The sequence below is a fragment of the Bolinopsis microptera genome, chromosome 11 (genome assembly GCF_026151205.1).
Source record: "Bolinopsis microptera isolate Bmic1 chromosome 11, MBARI_Bmic_1.0, whole genome shotgun sequence".
Classification (NCBI taxonomy): Eukaryota; Metazoa; Ctenophora; class Tentaculata; order Lobata; family Bolinopsidae; genus Bolinopsis; species Bolinopsis microptera.
In genome coordinates this window covers 20,069,082-20,095,384 of record NC_087082.1, presented here as the reverse complement: position 1 = coordinate 20,095,384, position 26,303 = coordinate 20,069,082, and the positions used below count along the sequence as shown (strand labels likewise).

At 41.4% G+C, this 26,303-nt stretch overlaps 2 protein-coding genes across 4 annotated transcripts in view; both read left to right on the top strand.

Annotated features, from left to right (window-relative positions):
* Positions 1–26,303, top strand: part of LOC134822809 (chitooligosaccharidolytic beta-N-acetylglucosaminidase-like) — a gene marked incomplete in the record, with an annotated part of 941,725 nt that overhangs the window by 498,147 nt on the left and 417,275 nt on the right.
* Positions 1–26,303, top strand: part of LOC134823562 (uncharacterized) — a 35,537-nt gene that overhangs the window by 6,325 nt on the left and 2,909 nt on the right. The window contains exons 3-6 of one of the 3 annotated variants that reach the window (XM_063835086.1): positions 3,743–3,799; positions 21,376–21,466; positions 23,141–23,308; positions 24,991–25,030. In XM_063835086.1, the coding sequence (XP_063691156.1) occupies positions 3,743–3,799; positions 21,376–21,466; positions 23,141–23,308; positions 24,991–25,030 (356 nt within the window). Of the gene's footprint in view, positions 1–3,742; positions 3,800–20,786; positions 20,954–21,375; positions 21,467–23,140; positions 23,309–24,990; positions 25,031–26,303 lie in introns of those variants that run through there. The other 2 variants (XM_063835089.1, XM_063835087.1) reach the window with 2 other exon arrangements.

Sequence of the window (26,303 nt, the reverse complement as noted above, 5' to 3'; positions counted from 1 at the left end):
AATAGTCGTGTGATATTCTATGAGGAGTGTGTGGTTTCTGTGATTTGTGAGAATGATACTAACTAGTGTGTTACTGCTAGAGTAACTCTAACTAGTGTGTTCATGAAACTATGCAGTCTCAAAGTACACTTTCGTTGGTTCTCTGATTGCTTTTTGTAGGTTTTGTGTCTCATCTTAGTTTGTACTCTGTTTGCTTATTGTGGGTTTTGTGTCTCATCTTAGTTTGTACTCTGTTTCTTTGATTAAAGTTTTGTTTCCTTGGTATGACCACTTTCGTAATGTTCAATATTTGTGAAGAATTTATGAGGAGTCTAAGAATATAGGCTAGAACCGAGGAATTTTTGAGGATGTATTTTGTGTAGTGCAGGCCCTTTGCCAAGTATGCAAAGTATGCACAGTTTATGTTAAATCATGTAAATTTTGCAATGTACCGCCTTTTTCAATGTATACTGTATAGGTGTGTGTATTCTGCTTGTTATTCGGTGTGTATTGCAGGATATTGCTTGTGGTATCCTCTTCATGGTTAATATAATATTTTATCCGTGGTATTATAGTACGCTGTCAATATAACGATCTTTTTGAGAATATGCCTCGCACACATAGTATTGAACCTAGTGGTAAATATAGCAGTAATACAGCAGTGAGTTTAGAGCAGTGACTTTAGGGCAGTATGATAACAGGGGTTGATGACAGGAAGATCTACACTCTGTATCTACACTGTATCTACTAGATAATCTAGAAAGTAACCTTTAAAACTTTAAACAAGGACAGGTGAGAGTGTAGGATATAATGGACACTAAACGTTGGGAGGGAGTGCAATGTTTAGCGAGATATGAACTCTGCGTGCATTTATAGAGGAGTCCACTATAGAAGGGACAAAAGGAGGCTTTAAGGGTTTTTTACCTGCTACATTGCAACACACAATGCACATTTGAAATGGTTATATAATTATTGAAACAGTAGTTTGTAAAACAGATTTAAACATCACATTTGTAACATTAAACATCGTGTAAACCTCTATCTAGCTAAACAGAATGTTTTGTTAACGCAAGGATACTCAGATACTGCCACTGTGTACAAGTATCTGCATGATTATTAGAAAACAATGTCTCCTCGCTGATTGGCTCACCACTAACCAGACCTCTTCCTATTGGTCAGCTGTCACGTCCGGACCACAGACGTTCAACTTGAACAACCTTGAGTTTGTGAAGCATATTCACATTCTCTCAGGAATGTTGCTATGGGAACGTAACCAAATAAGGAATGTTGCCATGGGAACGTGACCAATATTTAGTAGCGAAAATGCCGGTTAAAATCATGGATATTCATGTTTTGCTTCAAGCTGAGGAATGTTTTGATTGTTGCTTGGTGGACGCTGTACATCATTGATGCGTTCATTTCTTTACTGTTCTTTCCCATGAGAAGTAGGATTACATCAGATGACCGCTTAAATAGTCTTAATCTGTCATACTGCTTCAACTCCCTCGTTTAAATAGTCTTAAATAGTCTTAATCTGTAGTAGCGTAGTACTGTTAATCTGTCATTCTGCTTCCCTAGTCAATGTTACACAAGCCATTTTAGAGCTGATTAGCTTCACTAATCTTTAACCGGAGTACTGGATATTATAAAGGAGTACTGGATATACCGTTATACACTGAGATGTGTGTGACGTCACTCTGTTTAATGTGAACCTGCCTTGTCTAACCCAACCCTCGTTTCCATAACAACCCTGGTCGTTTCCAGGACTTCCCATTCCGGAATGTAAATTAAATGCCTGGGATGTTTAAACTGCTTGCGGTAGGAATCCTGGGTATTCAGGTTAAGTTCAGGTAAAGTTCATGTCTGGTACTAAAGATTTAGTTAAGTTCCAGCTTAGCTCTGTTCCCAGCCTTAACGTCATGTCTAGTTATAGAGGGTTAGGGAGCTTAAGTTTGGTTCCAATTGCTTGGAATGTTTTGATAACTTCTCGCTGGAATTTGGTATTCTGGTTTGTTCATTATTGTATATTTGGTTTTATTAAGGTTAACCATTCTGTCTGTTTGATCGTTGTTAACATTGCTCTTTTGTTGTTTATTGGGAATCCTATTCTCCATAAGACCAGTTTATTCCTACATGATCCATTTTCGTCAAAAGTGCGGAAGGAAAAAATGTCAAGAAAAAAAACTCTGCCTTGGAACACGCCTAATTATATTTCCCTAAATACTATGATCAACTTATCTCCTCTGCTAACTTTTAAAGACCGTCCACACAGTAACTTCCCTGATAGACAAAAACGTTATAACGAATATTAACGTATTAAGGTGTCTGGAATTTACACTCCGTAATTCGTAAGGAATGTGAACCTTTAATTTCTCGTATGTGGATTTACTTCTCCTCCTCCCCCCTCCCCTACAATCTACATCCCCCCTGATACATGTCAACTTCTTATCTAGAAACATGTTGCTGTATCCTGTGCACTTTCATATGCTTTTATCTTTGGATAATTGTCAAAAATACAGTTGAAAAGAAGAGGTCACATTTAAAGTGTAGAAATGGCATTTTAAAAACGTATTTTGAAGTTCAATCTGTAACCAATCATTTACAGTAAGATGGACCTTTCACTAAAATGTAGAATTGCAGTACCAATGTTTTGATTCCTAGTAGTTGTACAGTTGTACACTGATCACTAATAGGAAAATGAAACCTTTTACTATAGCTATACTTTAGTTGTAAAGGAAGACATATAATAGTTACCGCTAGTGTTACTATATATCTACTACTACCGCTGTCACAAACAGACGCGTTTCTAGTTGTCATGGTAACAGACGCGTTTCTCATCAAGTTAAACAAGTTTTTAACTCTAAGGTGTTGGATAAGGGCGTGGCTGAGACCAAATATCGGACCCTGCCAACAATGACCATGTTCCTTAGATTTTATATTTAACAATACACGTGTTACACTAGTATTTAGATAAAGATTAAATATATATATTATATTTAGATAAAGTAGTTTGTGTAAGATTTATCTGATAATCTTAATAATAACCCTGTAGTAGCCTGTACGGATCTTTGAAGTTATAGAATTGACATGGTAGTAGCTAATAGTTAATAATTCAGTGTTATACAAGTGCGAAACCGCCAGATATTAACTACTAACCGCATTCTTAACAGGATTTATTAAATTACTTTCAAGGTTTTACATTTATTATTTAACAATACCATGTCTATCTTCATCTCACAATATCATCACACAATCCCCGTGCTTTACTAGACGTATCATGGTGTAACCATGGTAACTAGACGTATCATATCTGTTAATAAACTGGTAAACCTTACAACTGTGACATTTAGCGTGTCACTTGTTACTCTTAGTTACTGAACTGGTGACAGTTTGTAATTTTCTTAACCAAGGTGCAGGGTTGGTGGAGAAGTTAAATAGTTCTTTAATTTTCTGTTTAAACATTAATTAAAACAAATACAGACACCGCACATACACGGTAGCAGGGAGTAAGACAAGGTGTCTGTATTATTATGATATTCGAATATTTTAGTAATATTATATTTACATGGTATTCTAAAATTCGAACATAAACCTTACTAGTTTTACATAAACTTTGGTATCTCACTTGATTACAATCTAATTCCGATTGCAATTTCAAAATAAAAACCTTTTCGAAAGTTTCATATTATTAAGTTGAAAATTTACACGTTATTCAGTTTAGAAGATGAAAATTATTTAGTTTAAAACGTTTCAAATTGTTCAGGATATCAGATGGATATTTAGATGACGAACTTTCTTCCGCTCCAAGCTCCATGCAACAGTTAGTTACCATGGTTACACTACTAGTTACCATAGTAACATGCAACAGTTTGTTTCTCACATAATCTTACGCATATTTTCCACATTTTTCATTAATTACGAAAAGGCAAATATGGGTATCATCGTCCAATACTTTTTATTCGAAACTGATTAGAAAAAGGGTCAGCCCAAATATTTGTATCAGGTAAATTCTGAACAGAAATAACATGATCCACCACGATATCCAATTAATTAAAATATTACCAGATATTATCTAAAAATAGTTGTTAACAGAGATTGTTACACACAGCTGCTGTTCCGTCTCATTTTATTCCTAATTTAACTTTAATTAGTTTAATTACTAGATCTAATTGGAACCAATCATTCCGCACACAAATGAAGCTGATTATTCCACAATTGTACACAAATCAAGTGTAAATTTGTCCGAACACTGCAATGCAGATCTCCCAAAATACCGTGCTAACTTCCCGATTCCTGTGTCCGGCGTGGGATTTTCCGTATCAAGTTTCATAATAAACGCTCTCGATCTAATCTAGGGGACAATACTGTCGGTAATGTTGTAGCAATCTTGTCGGTAATTGCAAGGGATTTAATACCGTACAGCTGGATACAGCGCCACTTTTAGAGTTGATGAAAGGTTGAAAGACACTACCTAGAAATTACCATCGATGTGGATTGTGGATCAAGTCACGTGCAATTTAGGGTCACGTGCACTTTAGAGTGTAACTTTTAAATGCACTGTTCGGGATAGGGATGTACGTGATAGCTGTGACGATGTGACATAAGAGTCACTACTCACTAACTGTAACTAAAAGGACTAAATACATTGTACGACTAAGACTAATATACATACATTATACATGACGGCTGTATTAGATAAGAGTGTAGTATAGTGTATAGTGTATAGTGTTAGTATAAGTTCCACCTTATCTCCCTTGTAAAGCTGTTACTTTGCAGGAGGAGGGACCATCCAACCATTCAGTATCATGTTGTACTATCCAACATTTAACCGTTTACCAATCTAATTGACAGCTGTAACTAACAAACATTCAACCCACGATTGTAAGTTTTCTCCACCCGGAGGTACCCTGTGTTTTAGTACACCAGCAATAACAAGCATTACAAGCCCCACACATATAATAATTAGCACACCCAACATGAACTTCTGAAGAAGAAGCCCCGACACTTTCTGATAACCACTCCTCAAATCCTCGTCTCTCATTGGCTCCCACCCTCCCCTCCTCGTCTCTCATTGGCTCCCACCCTCCCCTCCTCGTTTCTCATTGGCTCCCACCCTCCCCTCCTCGTCTCTCATTGGCTCCCACCCTCCTCTCCTCGTCTCTCATTGGCTCCCACCCTCCTCTCCTCGTCTCTCATTGGCTCCCACCCTCCTCTCCTCGTCTCTCATTGGCTCCCACCCTCCTCTCCTCGTCTCTCATTGGCTCCCACCCTCCTCTCCTCGTCTCTCATTGGCTCCCACCCCCCTCTCCTCGTCTCTCATTGGCTCCCCTCCTCCCCTCCTCGTCTCTCATTGGCTCCCACCCTCCCCTCCTCGTCTCTCATTGGCTCCCACCCTCCTCTCCTCGTCTCTCATTGGCTCCCACCCTCCTCTCCTCGTCTCTCATTGGCTCCCACCCTCCTCTCCTCGTCTCTCATTGGCTCCCACCCTCCTCAAACCCTCGTCTCTCATTGGCTCCCACCCTCCCCTCCTGCCTCGTCTCTCATTGGCTCCCACCCTCCCCTCCTCGTCTCTCATTGGCTCCCACCCTCCCCTCCTGCCTCGTCTCTCATTGGCTCCCACCCTCCCCTCCTCGTCTCTCATTGGCTCCCACCCTCCTCTCCTCGTCTCTCATTGGCTCCCACCCTCCCCTCCTCGTCTCTCATTGGCTCCCACCCTCCTCTCCTCGTCTCTCATTGGCTCCCACCCTCCTCTCCTCGTCTCTCATTGGCTCCCACCCTCCTCTCCTCGTCTCTCATTGGCTCCCACCCTCCTCTCCTCGTCTCTCATTGGCTCCCACCCTCCTCTCCTCGTCTCTCATTGGCTCCCACCCTCCTCTCCTCGTCTCTCATTGGCTCCCACCCTCCTCTCCTCGTCTCTCATAGGCTCCCACCCTCCTCTCCTCGTCTCTCATTGGCTCCCACCCTCCTCTCCTCGTCTCTCATTGGCTCCCACCCTCCTCTCCTCGTCTCTCATTGGCTCCCACCCTCCTCTCCTCGTCTCTCATTGGCTCCCACCCTCCCCTCCTGCCTCGTCTCTCATTGGCTCCCACCCTCCCCTCCTCGTCTCTCATTGGCTCCCACCCTCCTCTCCTCGTCTCTCATTGGCTCCCACCCTCCCCTCCTCGTCTCTCATTGGCTCCCACCCTCCTATCCTCGTCTCTCATTGGCTCCCACCCTCCCCTCCTCGTCTCTCATTGGCTCCCACCCTCCTCTCCTCGTCTCTCATTGGCTCCCACCCTCCTCTCCTCGTCTCTCATTGGCTCCCACCCTCCCCTCCTCGTCTCTCATTGGCTCCCACCCTCCTCTCCTCGTCTCTCATTGGCTCCCACCCTCCCCTCCTCGTCTCTCATTGGCTCCCACCCTCCTATCCTCGTCTCTCATTGGCTCCCACCCTCCTCTCCTCGTCTCTCATTGGCTCCCACCCCCCCTCCTCGTCTCTCATTGGCTCCCACCCTCCTCTCCTCGTCTCTCATTGGCTCCCACCCTCCTCTCCTCGTCTCTCATTGGCTCCCACCCTCCCCTCCTCGTCTCTCATTGGCTCCCACCCTCCCCTCCTCGTCTCTCATTGGCTCCCACCCTCCTCTCCTCGTCTCTCATTGGCTCCCACCCTCCCCTCCTCGTCTCTCATTGGCTCCCACCCTCCTCTCCTCGTCTCTCATTGGCTCCCACCCTCCTCTCCTCGTCTCTCATTGGCTCCCACCCTCCTCTCCTCGTCTCTCATTGGCTCCCACCCTCCTCTCCTCGTCTCTCATTGGCTCCCACCCTCCTCTCCTCGTCTCTCATAGGCTCCCACCCTCCTCTCCTCGTCTCTCATTGGCTCCCACCCTCCTCTCCTCGTCTCTCATTGGCTCCCACCCTCCTCTCCTCGTCTCTCATTGGAGGACAGCTCTTCAAGCTGCAATCTGATTGGTCAATGTGTGGGATACTATCCTGTAATTGGTCAGCAGTGTGTGTCACGTGTCACCCACTGTGTATCGTGTTGACAGGAGTGGTGTTTGGCAAGAGGGAGGAGGTCTACTCCCACCTCCGCAAGCGTTTCAAGTCTAAATATAACACACTGTAAGATGATACCCAGAACTAGATACCCCATATCTGCACAATATCAGTCACATTCTCCCAGTGTAAAGTATAACAAACAGGATGTAATGTTAGTAAATGTGAAATATTACTAACCACTATGTAGTGATGACCATTCATTAATCTGTAACAATCTGTGTTAGGGCTATGATGCGTATCCTCTTACGTTAATACGTTAAATCAGAGACATTTTCACTCAGATATTATATTTCCGGTTGGCGACCACGCCCATAACAAACATTCTTAAGTCACAACTGAAACGATTACCACTGTTGACGTTACCGTGGCAATGTTGACGTTACCGTGGCAATGTCGACGTTACCGTGGCAATGTCGACGTTACCGTGGCAATGTCGACGTTACCGTGGCAATGTTGACGTTACCGTGGCAATGTCGACGTTACCGTGGCAATGTCGACATTACCGTGGCAATGTTGACGTTACCGTGGCAATGTCGACGTTACCGTGGCAATGTTGACATTACCGTGTCAATGTTGACGTTACCGTGGCAATGTTGACGTTACCGTGGCAATGTTGATGTTACCGTGTCAATGTTGACGTTACCGTGGCAATGTTAACGTTACCGTGGCAATGTTAACGTTACCGTGGCAATGTTAACGTTACCGTGGCAATGTTGACGTTACCGTGGCAATGTTGATGTTACCGTGGCAATGTTGATGTTACCGTGGCAACCAGAGAGAAGTTTAGTAGTGGTTATTTGGCTTCTTATCTGGCGAAGTAGCGGGGGAGCGTGTCAAATAACATAAAGATATACGATTAGTTAGGTACATGATACACATGATAAAACACAGCTCACACAGCTGTACTACTCAGATTGCACTTTTACTAGAGTACTACACGCTGAACTGCCTAAATCATGTACAATTTTAGTGAACCAACTAAAGACTAAAGACAGTAAAGACAGACTTTTGTATTTGTTAATAATTTTATTTTCAGAAACGTCGTATTCAGTCCGACATATTGATACTGACTTATACTGATAGAATGTAAAGGACTGCTCAATATCCAATTTATCAGTGAATTACGTTACCAATCCCTCCTCAAGTATCAATAACCACCCTGATATGATCTCTATTCAAAACAAATCCTCAGATTCCTATTGTGACTCAGCAAACTTATCTACATGACTTGACTCAGCTAAATTGGTCTGGTTTGTATTGAAATAAGGCAGTGTATTTTAGCTACAGCTCTAGTTGGCATGTGTTCACGTTGAAAATAGTGCCAACTGTAGCGGTAACAATTATAGAATAGAGACACCAGACTTATTCAGCGGTTACAGTAAATTCCCATTTTGTCGCTACACACTGCCCAGTAATTATTAATTAACAGAGTTAGATTGCAGTATCCTTATATAAATTATCACTAATTATGATTCGGTTGTAAAATAGAGATTTTAGAAAATGTCGCTTTTATAATAGCTGTGAGTTATGAGAAATATTAATACGGAAATCAATGTGGGAAAAATTAATTTAATGCTTTAAAAGTTTGAACGAATTACAGTTCGAGCTAACTACTTAAATAATACATGATGAACTAGGTAACATAAGCATTAAGCATACACATAATGATGATAATACACTCAAGTTAACACGAAAATTGATACTGAATTGTAATTTTGTCATCATGCCAAAAACAACAGTAGTCCCTAGCCCCTACTTTCTTCTTAATGTTGAATTCTTACATTCCATGGTTATGATGGTCTGAATGATGGTTATGTTGGGACGTTGGGTGTATTTTGTGCAGGCTAATCATATTAATAATGAAAATATGTGTGCAAATGTTCTGTCTACACATATCTTAGTAATAAATTATGTATGCACGGTAATAAAATTAATTAAATGATTTATAAGCTAACTCTCAACTCAAAGCTCCCGTCTAAATTCCTGAATTAAAATTCTAATGAGGACAAGGTCGTGACTCGTGAGGTCCTCCTCCTGTCGTTGGGGCAGACCAATGTGGGATCCTACTACCGGTCCTCTCTTCTAATTGGTCCTAATTGGTCACGTGATAGTCTGATACCCAATCAGAGCCCTCCCTCAAACCATCTGGTATTGTCCACCACTAAGGGATTTGAGAGGTCAATGTTCCATTAGTTTCCTTGTATTACGTTAGTGATGCAGAACCTGCAAACTGCTTTCTTTCTTTACGTCTTGAACTTCAGGTTTATGTTTCGTATGTTCGGGTGTCATGTTCTTTATTCTGGTCTCTGCTTCATCCTCTCTCCAGTTATCCACGTCAGCTTTAAACTCATTTGTAAAATATATATTATCCAGTACGCATTAAACACAAAGTATATTAACATTAATCACATAATGTAACTATGGTAATTAATCACATAATGACCCGTCGTTACCCCCCTGGATCAGTGCCCAAAAACTCCATCTAGCTACGTCACCCTATCCGAGCCCGTAGAGCCCTGCCCCATAATGCTTCCTGCTCAAATACTCCCTTCCTATTGGTTCTCACCACACCACGTGATATAAAATACTGCTCTCTGATTGGCTGGTTGAGATAACGGTGTGTTGTGATTGGCTGGGAGTGCACCTCATGTGGTTAATGGTATAACGTGGAGCGTGTATTGGGGGTGCTTGTAACTGATTTCCTGCTAGCCCTGCCAAGCACTGTCATACTGCCAATACTGGCAATACTTGGCAGCCCTTTTTTCCGTTTGTTATGTAGTTTTAGTAGGTTGATACAGTAGAATATTGGTCTGGTTTGTTAAAGCAACTCTGTTAAAGAAAAGAGTGGCACACTACTAAAGAGAGATATTGATGATGGTGTTGGGAGGATTAACGTCCGCTCTAAAGCCGACCCCTAAACACCTCCTTAACCCCACCCCTCGCAGTGAACCTCTCTACATCAACACCTTTAACCCCCCCACAAGATACCAGCCTCGTCTCACCTTTATAGGAGATCATCGCCTCCTCTCCCGTCAGCAGTTCCACCAGCAACAGGCGCGCTTCCAGGCGCAGCAGCAGAAGATGGAGTACGGCCGGAATCAGCAGGTCGGGGCGCAGCAGCAGAAGATAGAGTACGGCCGGAAGCAGCAGGTCGGGGCGCAGCAGCAGAAGATAGAGTACGGCCGGAAGCAGCAGGTCGGGGCGCAGCAGCAGAAGATAGAGTACGGCCGGAATCAGCAGGTCGGGGCGCAGCAGCAGAAGATAGAGTACGGCCGGAATCAGCAGGTCGGGGCGCAGCAGCAGAAGATAGAGTACGGCCGGAATCAGCAGGTCGGGGCGCAGCAGCAGAAGATAGAGTACGGCCGGAATCAGCAGGTCGGGGCGCAGCGCCATGCTGATCAGCGCAAAACAGCAGAAAGAAGGGAGCAGCAGAAGTTTGAAAAGTTTGTGAAGAAGGAACAGACAATTGAGAGTATACAGAATCAGGAGTCAAGGAAACTGAAAGAAAGTATATCGAGAAGGAAAGCGAAAGAGTTGAAAAGAAAAGAGAGCGTGATGGAAAGACAGAAAGGAAGGTTAGAAGAAGAACACAAACTACACTTAGCAAGAATACGAGCTGCTCACCAGAGGGTTACCCCACCTAGTAACCCACCTAGTAACCTACCTGGTAACCTACCTGGTAACCTACCTGGTAACCCACCTAGTAACCCAGCTAGTAACCCACCTAGTAACCCACCTAGTAACCTACCTGGTAACCTACCTGGTAACCCACCTAGTAACCCAGCTAGTAACCCACCTAGTAACCTACCTAGTAACCTACCTGGTAACCCACCTGGAAACTCACCTAGTAACCTACCTGGTAACCCACCTAGTAACCTACCTAGTAACCCACCTAGTAACCTACCTAGTAACCTACCTGGTAACCCACCTGGAAACTCACCTAGTAACCTACCTGGTAACTCACCTGGAAACTCACCTAGTAACCTACCTGGTAACCCACCTAGTAACCTACCTAGTAACCCACCTAGTAACCTACCTAGTAACCTACCTGGTAACCCACCTGGAAACTCACCTAGTAACCTACCTGGTAACTCACCTGGTAAGGGTAAGGAGAGGGAGGCCAGACACTCTAGGAAACCCTCACTAACTCAGCAGAGTGCCTCAAAAACCCAGCCATTTGTCAGGCAATCTTCAGACAGGTCAAGTGGTTCTAGTTCGGGTTACGGGTCAGCACTACAATACACTAGTAACCACGGTAACCACGGTAACCATGGTTACGGGTCAGCACTACAGAGACAGTCCTCAGCAGAGTCCCAGTCTAGTTCCCACATTTACGAGAATCTCAGTAACTTCCAGCGAGGTGGTTCAGGAAGGAGACCCATCACCTCCTCAAAACACAGTACCCCTCAGTTACACCGCCGCACTCCCTCTATAAACTCCCTCCGCTCTCTACTCGGCCTACACTCTAGAGGCAGCTCTGTGCACTCTGATCGCTGGTCCTTGTGGTCCTCAGAGCACATGTCCCGTAGTTCCAGCCGGGCCTCTATCAGGTCTACTGACTCTGACTATCAAGTGCGCATTGCGCAGCAGGACCCGTATGATGTGCTGCAGAAGCGCTACTTCGCTGACAGGTGCTTCCCGCGGCGCACGTGCAAGGAGTACGCGGATCCAGTGTGTTGGGATGTTGGGGATATTAGTGGTGTGGTGGAGACTGTGTCTATCAAGCAGTATAAGAGGTAGGTTAAACATTGTGTTACCACTAGTTACCATAGTTACACTATTAGTTACCATAGTTACCAGTGTGCTGGGACGTAGGGGATATTAGTGGTGTGGTGGAGACTGTGTCTATCAAGCAGTATAAGAGGTAGGTTAAACATTGTGTTACCACTAGTTACCATAGTTACACCACTAGTTACCATAGTAACACTACTAGTTACCATAGTTATAAGTATAAGAGGTAGGTTAAACATTGTGTTACCACTAGTTACCATAGTTACACTATTAGTTACCATAGTAACACCACTAGTTACCATTAACCATAGTTATAAGTATAAGAGGTAGGTTGAAGGGGCCGGGGGGGGGGGGGGGGGTCTTCATCAAGAGGTAGGTAAAACGGCTGATGTCTTTGAGCTGTTTTTGAGCTAACATTGAACTTCCTTTTTTGGTAATTTTAGTGGTTGGTTATACGTTTGATATTACGGATCAGCAAAAATGTATCGTTATTATGAGTATCCTAATTCTGGGTATCGGCTTTTTATTTGATGTTTTTCTTGAATACGGAATAGTTGAGAAGCTATATTTTCATTTTGAGCAGAACATAGAACTCAGATACTACGTTAACATCATGGTTACTATGGATACTAAGAGAAGGATCAAGTGGTTCCTCTTCAGTCTTCGTGGCAATGTTAAACATTACCTTCCTCATTTTACATGGTACGAACTAGCGTAAAAGAAGGAAACGAAATGTTTTTTATATTCGTACACGATCGTGCTTTAAAGGGCCTTGTCATGACGTGTTATAGTTCTCTTTTAAGCGTTTACACTGTCCACGAAGGTGTTAATACTTAATACTCGCATCTGAGGTTATTCCCATAAGCCGGGCTCTTAAAAGATGTACTCTTTACGCTTCATTGTCAGGGTAATTATCAACAATCTATATCAACAACAATATCATGACATCCCACAATACAATTAATGTACAAGTAACCACTGGGATACGGTTGAGGGGATACGAAGAATCATACAAGTAGTTATAGTATCTGTTTAAGTTATATATAAGTTAGATAGTATCTCTTTATCTGTATCTGTATAAGTTATATAAGTTATATAAGTTATAATATATAAGTTAGATATTATCTGTTTATCCCTATTATATGCACCTTATCTTGCAGCGTATCCTTATAAAAAGCGTATCCTTATAAAAAGTTCACTAACTTACCTTCTGAGTTTATATGATAAGTGTCGTTCTATTTCATGGGATCCGATACAATATAATATACAATGCGATTGTGTCGCTCATAAAATTGTCTACATATTGAATTTGTTGATAAGGATCATTGAATTGTCTGCTTTATTGTTATGTTATGTCGTGAGCTTCTTTTTATATTTTACTATCACTTACCAGATAATACGTCTCATAAACACACGATAATACCTTCTATAATCTATACATATGATACATATAACGAGATAAAATATGTCGTTTATGATTTGCATAGAGCAACTACCAGCAATCGTAGAATAAGATAATACAGTTAATACATATTTTAAATTACGTGATTACTTAATTATCTAATTAGCCATGAATTGAGTCCGTTTGAGCCGGTATTTAAGGTATAATCGGTATTTAAGACTGTATATAATAATGTGTTCCTCTATGTTTCGCCAGAAAGACGATTCTTAAATTAATTTGATACACTCTGACCATATTAGGGCAATAAGTGGTCACCTGACACCAACTCTGATCACGTGGTGTAATGAGGAGTGGTTTCATTGGTTAACAGGGGGTTTCAACTCATTTTAAGACAGGTCTAAGTTTATCACTATCAGGTTAGAACACCAACCCGAGCATGGTATGCAGTTACCATGGTACCCGAGCATGGTAACACGCAGTTACCATGGTACCACACTTTCAGTTACCATGTTAACCAACAGTTACCATGGTACCGAGCATGGTAACACGCAGTTACCATGGTACCACACTTTCAGTTACCATGTTAACCAACAGTTACCATGGTACCGAGCATGGTACGCAGTTACCGTGGTACCAAACTTTCAGTTACCATGGTACCACACTTTCAGTTACCATGTTAACCAACAGTTACCATGGTACCGAGCATGGTAACACGCAGTTACCATGGTACCACACTTTCAGTTACCATGTTAACCAACAGTTACCATGGTACCGAGCATGGTACGCAGTTACCGTGGTACCACACTTTCAGTTACCATGGTACCACACTTTCAGTTACCATGGTACCACACTTTCAGTTACCATGGTACCACACTTTCAAGTGGTTTTATTTTGAACAGTTGTCAGATCTTAAGTATTTAGATATCTTTTACTTCCAATCCATAATCTTGCCTTATATGGTTGTGGTAATGGAGAAAATTGCGTCCAGCATTTACTAATTGGATTACTAAAATCTTAGTTTGGTCCATTGTTTTGCGCTTGGTAACTAGTGGTGTAACTATGGTAACTAGTGGTGTAACTATGGTAACACATTGTTTTGCGCTTGGATTTAACTTTACAGCTGCCTCTCTGTGTGCGTCAGCTATAAAATTAAACTGGTAATACATTATAAATACCTGTAAAGTAATTTTGGTATTCGCATTAATTAACATTAATTAACAGTAATTAACATTAATTAGTATCTGATGAGCAGGCATTGGTTTTATAGCCCCGAGTAATTTGTGTAATAAAGACCGAGATTAATAATTACAGTTACCATGGTACCACACTTTCTGCAGAGCGTGTCTAGATGTTTGTCATGGTTTTCTGGAAATGTGGGTTTCTTGATTTTGTGAACCTTATCTCGTAATTGTGTGGTTATATTTCTCGTCACTAACTAAAGTTAGGCAAATCACTGACTTGCCCTCAATTACAATACACAAGAGTCTCAACGTAGAGTGATTTAGGCAGTGTAGGTTAGAGTCTGATTAAATATGTATTGTAAAAGTGAATCTCAATGATTATACGCTACAAGGTGCACAAGGTATACCTCTTAGTATGTCTCTACATAATGTGTATTAATAACTGGTTTTGTAGCTACCACATGCTCAAATGTACTGTAGCATGTAGCATGTAGCAACACACGACCTAATCATGACAGTCTAATTACGTCGTTTTGCAGATTAATTAGTTTTTAGCTTTGCTCATTTGGAGCTCATACCGGGAAATGTGGTGGTTTTCCCCTCGTTCAGTTAAAAATCATAACTTTCTTCATAACTTACATCATGACTTGTTTTACCCTGTCTATGTTCAGTTTTTGTATCGGCTTGCTTAATCTATTTTCGTCCTTCCGCCCTCCTCTTTACTTACCTTTTTTGGGCCCTCAGTGCCTTTAAAAAGACGCTGAAAGGACTGCACTTGATTGGACAAATTTAATCTTGGTTGGTATTCGCTCTGAGTCACCCTTTAATATATAGCACTCCACAGTTGCTTGGTCACTGCTTCCAAACGTCACCTGCAATTAGCTTACGGAAATACTGAGTTGCTTTTGTGATGTTATTTAAAGTAATGACAACACGTTTCCAGAGATTCTTTGAAGATTACGATATTGGTTATTGTTCTTAAAGCGTGTGTTTGTGAGCTGCAAAGTTACTTACGATGACTGCTCTGGTCTGACAGTCTAACTAGTGTCGCCATAAAGAATGTTGTAATTAGGGATGTTGTAATTAAGTTTTAAATTCCGCTTCCCCATTTTCATCATATTATCCGTTCATCGTGGTGAACTTAGTTTCTTTATCCAGACTACGAGAGGTTGGTGTCTTCGTTTCTCTTCACTATTGATGATATTTAAATTAGGTAATCCGTGTCTTTTTGCCCAGTCCAGTTTCTTTTTAAGTTCCTAAATTTACTTGAAAACGCACAGACATCCCTTTATTAGTAGTGTTACCTAGATTGTGGATCAGCTTGACGCTACTGTTTAACATATCGTCTCGGCAAGCTTTATGTTACCATATACGGTAGTGTAGTTTCGAGCAATTTAGCAAATTACACGGATATTTATATTTCCCACTCCCAGTGACGTCAAATCACGCTACACAAAAAAACCAGATTAAATGACTTTCTGTAGCGCGCGAATTACGAACATTTTGTATAGAAAAGTGATATCGTCAATTATAGTACATTGCGCGCAACGCGTGCGGCGTGCGCTGCACTCTATTTACAATTTACCCACCTGCATGGTCATGCATGCTGCTGACAGATAACGCACACACACCTGCAAGTAATACTGGTGATCTAATAAACTATTATACTAGTGCTCTGTTTTAAGTTTGCAACTATCATTCATTCATGATGATGATATCGTCAGATAATATTCCCCACTTTTTGAAGTCTGATTTTAGACATCTTCATTAACTGTCTCCCTTTTCGTTCCTCATTAGTCTCTGATCTTACTGAAGATTACAACTGCATCCATTTCACAAATTTCCCGCTAAGACTGTATTTGTCTGCAGTCAGTTTTTTATTTCCATTTCTTTGTCGTCATTTGGATAATTGGTACTATTACCTTGCAGTGTTGACTTTTGGTTGTAATTTTACAAATTTAAGTTGTTATTCATTTTTTTATAAGACAGGGACACACAGTTTAACAGTACAATACATGAGAATTGATTCAAGGTGGGCTTTATACATCCAATAGTAATGATTGTACATACTTTATCTGTTTCAATTTGCTCGGTAAAAGCAATTTGTGGTTAAAACTTAAATAATGCACGCTTCAGTCGTTTCTGTGCCAATTTAATCATGCTTATTTAATATTTACACCGTTAAAATAAGCTATTTTGGGTAGTAAATAATTATAGATAAAGACCACTTTAGTAGTAAAGACCACAGCCCCCTACGAAGAAGAAGAATTATAGATAAATGGAATTATGTGAATAAAAATTAACGCATTTGAGCCAAGAGGTATGGTTATCGATATTCTGAACTACAATAACACTAGATAAGATAATACTAGTTCACGACTATGAAATAAGGCTCAACTATTCTAAATAAAGAATCGTCTTCTACAGAAATCATACTTTTTACGCCAACTCGAAATCGTAGGATCTGCTTCCTATAACACATGTCCGAAACCCCACTCTCAACAGCTCACACGTTGATAATAGCTACTCTTATCAGCAACCAGCCTATCACGTGACCAATCCCCTCGCCCACGTGCTCAGAAACAGCCCACGTGCTCAGAAACCAGCCCACGTGGTTACGTCTGTATGCTTGTGCTGGAACACTTCATCTACTCAGAGACCTGTTTGCCCCGGGGTAGTCTACGAATATTGAATACTTTTATCGTACTGTGTCTGTATGTAGTTGATTATGTTGGTAGTTGAATAGATGGTTATATCTGGTCAAGTACCTTTATTTCGGGTTTCATTTACCTGTATTGGGTTTTATTCGGAGTTTCTTGTCTCACATTGTTTTTTCTTGCTGTAATTCGTTTTGCTTATTTCTTCGGAAATAAACAAAACAGCTGTCACGTGCCAAAACAAACTTGGACTACTCTCTTCTATTTTTATCCAGCAGCAGTCAACGTGACTTTTTTCAGTGTTCGTGAATTATAACATAATTTATCCTCATAAAAAAGGTATTAATCGAATCATACGCATTAATATGGCAAATGTAACCTCACCTTGGACTTGGCGCCAAACAAATCAACGCACTTTATGAACCATTAGTTTCTTCTAATAACTTAATAAATCCACACATACAATACAGTGCTATAGTTACACTACAGTGCTAGGGCGGGGAATAAGGCTTCTGTTCATCAGACGCTGGGAAAATTTCGGCATTTATACCTCTCCATACTAGATATTTCGCTCCAAGTTGCTATGTAGAAAAGCTATCATTGTCATGGTTTATTTAGAATATAATATCATTTCCCCGTAATATAATCACGAGAACTTCGACATAATTATATTTTACTCGCAACATTATTTCACTTTTATGCTTAATATAGCGGTCTTGTGACTGTAATCATTATCTCCTAACTCTTTAATTTGTTGGGATTGTCTTTCTTTTGCTGTTTCGACGTTACATGTCTGTTACATGTCTGTTGCATGTCTGCACATAACACATTAATTACATGCTCTACCTAAAATATACTCTAATATCCTAGTTCCTCGCACGTGTCACGTGACTTATCTCCAGCCTTCTGATTGGCTAACAGCTCTCGTTCTGTGCTCTGATTGGCTCGTTACTGCTCCTCTTCCTGAAGATAACTTCCATTGTGATGATGTTTGCTCAGTGCCAGTACTTGAGTACAAGGAGGGGTTGTAGGAGTACTATTTGGATACAGTGCGACCTTCAGTTTCGTCACTTAGATCATACTACATATTAGTAAGGTCCTCCCAGATTTACTGTTTGAGTAATTGTAACAGTGTTCCTGTTATAAACAGTGTTCCTGTTATAAACAGTGTTCCTGTTATAAACAGTGTTCCTGTTATAAACAGTGTTCCTGTTATAAACAGTGTTCCTGTTATAAACAGTGTTCCTGTTATAAACAGTGTTCCTGTTATAAACAGTGTTCCTGTTATAAACAGTGTTCCTGTTATAAACAGTGTTCCTGTTATAAACAGTGTTCCTGTTATAAACAGTGTTCCTGTTATAAACAGTGTTCCTGTTATAAACAGTGTTCCTGTTATAAACAGTGTTCCTGTTATAAACAGTGTTCCTGTTATAAACAGTGTTCCTGTTATAAACAGTGTTCCTGTTATAAACAGTGTTCCTGTTATAAACAGTGTTCCTGTTATAAACAGTGTTCCTGTTATAAACAGTGTTCCTGTTATAAACAGTGTTCCTGTTATAAACAGTGTTCCTGTTATAAACAGTGTTCCTGTTATAAACAGTGTTCCTGTTATAAACAGTGTTCCTGTTATAAACAGTGTTCCTGTTATAAACAGTGTTCCTGTTATAAACAGTGTTCCTGTTATAAACAGTGTTCCTGTTATAAACAGTGTTCCTGTTATAAACAGTGTTCCTGTTATAAACAGTGTTCCTGTTATAAACAGTGTTCCTGTTATAAACAGTGTTCCTGTTATAAACAGTGTTCCTGTTATAAACAGTGTTCCTGTTATAAACAGTGTTCCTGTTATAAACAGTGTTCCTGTTATAAACAGTGTTCCTGTTATAAACAGTGTTCCTGTTATAAACAGTGTTCCTGTTATAAACAGTGTTCCTGTTATAAACAGTGTTCCTGTTATAAACAGTGTTCCTGTTATAAACAGTGTTCCTGTTATAAACAGTGTTCCTGTTATAAACAGTGTTCCTGTTATAAACAGTGTTCCTGTTATAAACAGTGTTCCTGTTATAAACAGTGTTCCTGTTATAAACAGTGTTCCTGTTATAAACAGTGTTCCTGTTATAAACAGTGTTCCTGTTATAAACAGTGTTCCTGTTATAAACAGTGTTCCTGTTATAAACAGTGTTCCTGTTATAAACAGTGTTCCTGTTATAAACAGTGTTCCTGTTATAAACAGTGTTCCTGTTATAAACAGTGTTCCTGTTATAAACAGTGTTCCTGTTATAAACAGTGTTCCTGTTATAAACAGTGTTCCTGTTATAAACAGTGTTCCTGTTATAAACAGTGTTCCTGTTATAAACAGTGTTCCTGTTATAAACAGTGTTCCTGTTATAAACAGTGTTCCTGTTATAAACAGTGTTCCTGTTATAAACAGTGTTCCTGTTATAAACAGTGTTACTGTTATAAACAGTGTTCCTGTTATAAACAGTGTTCCTGTTATAAACAGTGTTCCTGTTATAAACAGTGTTCCTGTTATAAACAGTGTTCCTGTTATAAACAGTGTTCCTGTTATAAACAGTGTTCCTGTTATAAACAGTGTTCCTGTTATAAACAGTGTTCCTGTTATAAACAGTGTTCCTGTTATAAACAGTGTTCCTGTTATAAACAGTGTTCCTGTTATAAACAGTGTTCCTGTTATAAACAGTGTTCCTGTTATAAACAGTGTTCCGATACTGCAGCTGATACTGCAGCCGATACTGTTGGGATATACCTTTTGTGCGGAACTCTCCGGTTTAATATCTGTAGTGTGTTTTATTAAGCTTGCTGGATGCTGGTCCCTATTGTCCTGGCACGCTTTCTTCCTATTGGCTCTCACACACCACGTGACACAGCTGCTGTGTCCTGATTGGCTTTCACACACCACGTGACACGGCTTCTGTGTGCTGATTGGCTGGCTGCACCGCTCAACAAGCGGAGCACATTGTGGAGGTGTTGCAAAGTGCTCTAGTTCACGGGGCGGTGAAGTAGTCCCTATATTTAGCCCCGGTCAGTAGCCCCTCTAGTCGTGATTAGTAGTCCAGGACACTGTCCCACTACTAGCCGGACACTGTCCCTCTACTAGCCGGGTCTCTGAGAGCACTTCGTCCCACTTCGTCTAGTTCTCCTAATTACTTAAATACTCATATGATTACTTTATTAGCGTCACTTCGTCTGTAACTACTAACTAGTCGCACAACGCGTGCTTCTTGAGGTTTTTACTAAAAATAATTATACAGTTCTGATAAGTTGAATTGATTTCTCTTAATTTAATAATCGTAATTTGTCCCGTACCAGCATCCTTGCCAACTGTAATACTTTATCAGCAGCCAGCTCGGGACCTCTAGGTAGAGTACCACCTCCCAACCATTAGCAGTTTCTGGTGCTAATCATGAGCCCCCCTCTGTTACTATGGTTACTGTTACTAGGGTTACTGTTACCCTCAGCCCCCCCCCAGATTCATCTCACGATTTAAAGGCTCTCTGTCACTGTCTAAGGACTTGGTCTTCTTACCACGTGGCTTCAATACCACGTGACTTCTGTACCACGTGACTTCTGTACCACGTGACTTCAATACCACGTGACTTCTGTACCTCAATCCCTTGCTTCCTTATCTAAAACTCTAAAAATAAGGAAGTCTCCCCGAGCTAAGAGAGGCGGGGCCCCATATCATTGGTCAGTACAATGTTCCGACTTTAAAATGACATGTGATAGATAGTGTGTGAGATAGAATTACTGTAATATATTAGTGAGTACTAGTAAGTGTATTAGTGAGTACTGGCACTGTGACGTCACCTTTTGTAACGAGATTATGGGGTATAAAGTTATCTGGGGTCTAGAACATGTTCATTATTCTTATTTTTAGCGATAGTTTTTGTAGCGTTAGTTTTAGTTTTAGTTTGAGTGTTTTCTCCCAAAATGACAGTTGGAATCATGATGTAAGTTGATATTTGGTAAATTCTCGGCCATTACATATCCCAGGTTAATAATTAATTGATCGTGAAGCCAAGCTTTCCATTTAATCCAGCTCTACTACTAGAGCTGGATTTTTTTTTTCTAACCGCTCAGAATAAACCAGATTATTACAATATTACAAATAGTGCACACAATCCAAGTGAACGAACACCGCTTAGAATAATAGACTTTCATGTCAAATTCTATATATACATACTATATTATAGCGTGTCTAGTCGCGTTGTCTACAGGCTCTGTGCTAAGATCACAAACACAGTAACCCACACTAAACACCAGTACAGTGTACTGACTACACTCTCATGAACTAAGCACCTACAGCACCCAGTGCTCCAGTGCTCCAGCTCCGTTATTATCACACCGTTAACCCTTCTTTTCTCCCTCTCAGCGATGCATCATTGAATAGTCTACCCTTTATACCTGACCATGATAAAGACAAGCTCTACTCAGCGCTGAAAGGAGCCGACCTTGACAATCGGGTGAGTTCTTTAGCTAAGTTTTTATCTTTTGTCTTTTACGTTTAGAATATTACATAAGCAAATTCTTTATGTCATTCTGGAATGTATTACATAATTACTCTAGAACGCTGTACCCCTCCCTCTACAAACAAACCTTTGAGTAGACGGTAAATTCTTTTAGAAATCCAACCCCTGACATTCCCAGAAAACGATACATTTGACCTCCAGTATACAACTTTCAAACATAAAGATTACAGCAATAAGATAGTACCACAATATTTAGAAATTTATATAACCTCCCCTCCCTGCCCCAGGATCTAGCACCAGCCCCCAAATCACAATATCTATAATATCTAACCTCGCCTCCCTGCCCCAGGATCTAGCACCAGCCCCCACAACACAATATCTATAATATCTAACCTCCCCTCCCTCCCCAGGATCTAGCACCAGCCCCCACACTATAATATCTAACCTCCCCTCCCTCCCCAGGATCTAGCACCAGCCCCCACATCACAATATCTAACCTCCCCTCCCTGCCCCAGGATCTAGCACCAGCCCCCACATCACAATATCTAACCTCCCCTCCCTGCCCCAGGATCTAGCACCAGCCCCCAAATCACAATATCTATAATATCTAACCTCCCCTCCCTCCCCAGGATCTAGCACCAGCCCCCACACTATAATATCTAACCTCCCCTCCCTCCCCAGGATCTAGCACCAGCCCCCACATCACAATATCTAACCTCCCCTCCCTGCCCCAGGATCTAGCACCAGCCCCCACATCACAATATCTAACCTCCCCTCCCTGCCCCAGGATCTAGCACCAGCCCCCACATCACAATATCTATAATATCTAACCTCCCCTCCCTGCCCCAGGATCTAGCACCAGCCCCCACATCACAATATCTAACCTCCCCTCCCTGCCCCAGGATCTAGCACCAGCCCCCAAATCACAATATCTAACCTCCCCTCCCTGCCCCAGGATCTAGCACCAGCCCCCAAATCACAATATCTAACCTCCCCTCCCTTCCCCAGGATCTAGCACCAGCCCCCAAATCACAATATCTAACCTCCCCTCCCTGCCCCAGGATCTAGCACCAGCCCCCACATCACAATATCTAACCTCCCCTCCCTGCCCCAGGATCTAGCACCAGCCCCCAAATCACAATATCTATAATATCTAACCTCCCCTCCCTCCCCAGGATCTAGCACCAGCCCCCAAATCACAATATCTAACCTCCCCTCCCTGCCCCAGGATCTAGCACCAGCCCCCAAATCACAATATCTAACCTCCCCTCCCTTCCCCAGGATCTAGCACCAGCCCCCAAATCACAATATCTAACCTCCCCTCCCTGCCCCAGGATCTAGCACCAGCCCCCAAATCACAATATCTAACCTCCCCTCCCTTCCCCAGGATCTAGCACCAGCCCCCAAATCACAATATCTATAATATCTAACCTCCCCTCCCTCCCCAGGATCTAGCACCAGCCCCCACATCACAATATCTAACCTCCCCTCCCTGCCCCAGGATCTAGCACCAGCCCCCAAATCACAATATCTAACCTCCCCTCCCTGCCCCAGGATCTAGCACCAGCCCCCAAATCACAATATCTATAATATCTAACCTCCCCTCCCTCCCCAGGATCTAGCACCAGCCCCCACATCACAATATCTAACCTCCCCTCCCTTCCCCAGGATCTAGCACCAGCCCCCAAATCACAAGAGATGCCCGGACAAACCATGGACACGGAGCTGGATGATATAATGGATCAGTTCCTGGAGATGGAACGGGAACTGTCTGGTATGCCTGCTGCTCTCGGAGAATCTGACACTGTCAGACTCAGGAAGAAGGTTCCACCTACTGTGAGTACTTAAGTTTTTAAGGAATAATTATTTAACTAGTTTTAAGGGGAGTCAACATGGCGTAAGTGACGATGGACCCCTCTCCCATTTTTAAATAGTTTATGGTGAGCACGATTTTAAAGGTAATATTTTTCAAAAGTCGATCGAGGTTCTTAAGAACATCGAGCCAAGGCATTTATTATTACCCTGGCAACATTCCACTTCTTGATTATTACCCTGGCAACATTTCACTTCTTGATTATTACCCTGGCAACATTCCACTTCTTGAGTCAGTAGTTCTAGACACATATTTGGCATTTTTCCAGCTCACATATTGGGCATTGTTCCAGCTCACCACTTGATCTCGTGATCTAAATAAGTAAATACCCCCGTTACTTGTATTATACCAAACCTAACTTTAAGTATCTTATCATCACTACATACTGGTTATATGGTTATAGTGTGCATCATAGCAAGGTTTACTCAGCAAGAAGATATATCTGCTCAGAAGTGGCTCCAGGTTGTAAATACAATATATATATAGTAGTATATAGTAGATACAATAGCACGCTGTCTCTGGTTGATATCTGGATATAAGAGCGTAGTGCCTAGATAGGCTGGAGCCACTGGACTAGTACTCAAGCTACAGATTGGAGATCTGTTGAGAGGGCGTCTTGAACTTTAGACTGTATGGAAAGTTTAAATATTTGACAGGATTGTTATTTGCTTCTGGAGCTGTGTGTAACTATACTACAGCTTGTTTAAGTGCTCGTTTGTCTAGATTACAGTGGTGTTGACAGTGGTACTGACTCTGAACTCTGAAGTAACTGGTTCTGTTTCAAGGTTCCAGACTTGTCCTACTACTTGTTGTGGACTGTCGTTTGTCCGTTCTCCTCTGGACTCTGGTATTTGGGGGTCTCCACTATTTAAAAGTTCTGATCTTGTAGTTGTGTGTGTCTGTGTCTGACTCCTGGAATTTCGTACTCCTGCAATTTCTTTTGAGGATCCAGCATCCTAGGAACCTCCGAAACTTCGTCTCCTTCAGTTTCAACTCTGAAGTTCGTCTCAACTCTGAAGTGTGTCTCAGCTCTGAAGTGTGCCTCAACTCTGAAGTGTGTCTCACCAGTGTCTCACCAGTGTCTCAGCAGTGTCTCACCAGTGTCTCACACGGATCTACAGGATGGGTAACCTAATGACAATGTCCAGATCTAGGACCAGGACGTACAGTAGAAAGAGTGTAAAGCTTGTGTTTGATCCTCTGGTCTACTCCAGCACCATTAGGAGGAAGATTAAGACTAATTGTGAGGTGAGAAGTGGAGCATGTCGGGTCCTGGGTCATTTGTTTTCGGATTTGGTGGAATTTTGAAATGTCTCCTCTAAGTTGTGCTTTACAATTTATTGGAAGAATTTGCACGCTGTAAAAATAGTATAGAAAATAAACCTGTCCTGCTAAATTAAGCTATGATGGAATTAAATTCATTTATCTAAATATTATCCTAGTTTAAAGTTCTGAATAATTATATTTGGAATTTATCGCCCTTTCAACGCTTTTCAGCTGTTTATTAGTGATTACAACACAGTTTTCCTTCTTAAATCACAAGAATTATTCAAATTGTAAAAAAACTTGATAAAAGCTTCCTGTTTTCTTGGAAACTAACATTTTCCGGGCTAATTTCCTGACTAATATCTAAACATATTTTCAGAACTCTGCCGCCTACAGAATGTCCATCATGGCGCTTGGCAGTAAGTTACTTTAAATTGATTATCACGGATTATTACCATTCATTCCTGGACGTTCTAATAATCGATTCATTTAAATATACTGTTACTGTTAACGATGAATTTCTGAATATTTGTGACTTTAGCCGGTTCCAGAAGGCTTCAAACCGGCCAGATAATAATAGACTTGTAAAATGGAGATAGACTCCTGTACCTGGTCCCGGCAACCTCTGTTATTTCCAATCACAGATAATGTTCCATCATGTCTGAATCTCGCCAGTTTCTCCCACTGTTTCATATTAGAACCAGATCCAGCCAACCTCCCCATAATATGTTGGCGACCCTCAGTCTAACGTTAATAATAATACAACTGGTAACTAGTCTCAGTTCAGACACTAATGTTGATGAAGGAGCAGGCCCCTGCTAGGCCCTCTATCAGTAGGGTGCGAAGGTGTGTTTCTCTCGCTCCTTCATCAACATTAGCGTTAATATAATTCAATCTCTACCTGCACTGCAGACAGCATACACGTAATCAGGAGCAGTGAGCCTTGCGCGGCTCCCCCATTGGTCGATGTGCTGTTTCCAGCGTTCTGATTGGCTGTGAGGGTTTGTCACTGATTTTGTGACACTGGATAGGTATGAAGGTAATTGTGATATGACGGAATGAGGAGTAGGTGGGTAGGAGAGCTGGTTAAGTGACCTAACTGTTACGGAGTCATGACGACATTAATTCAATCAGGGTTTTACAGGTGGGTATTGGTCCGTCAATTTAGTTGTTTTGTTCAGATCTTATCGGTTATTATATATTGTTGCGTTTTGTGAGGTTTTGTTTGTGCCTTGTTTTTTTGTCAAATCGTTTTGCAGCATTTAGTATGCAGTTGTCAATGCAGTTATCAATGCAGCTGTCTGTGGACGGGATGGATTTTCAGTTATCAGTGGATGGGATTGAATTTTCAGGTATTCGCTTTGTTTCAGAGTCTAATTATAAATGTTATCATATTCTTTTGGACCTTCTGCTTCAATCGCACTAGACCCACATAAGAAATTATGTTCCGAAAATAATTGTGACAATTTTGAGTCAATTACCACCTATTATACCCTTATATGGTGCTATGTTTCTGTATGGCATTCGTTGGCTTCCTACCTGGATCAAGCGATGTCTAAATTTAGCATCGTAACCAATTAACCAATTATGGGGTCGAGTGTACAGATTTATAATTAAACGCTATCTCGTTATTTCTCCAAATGTTGGAACTTCCCTGGTTTCTGTCCAGGAGTTTATTTGTAACATTCCATC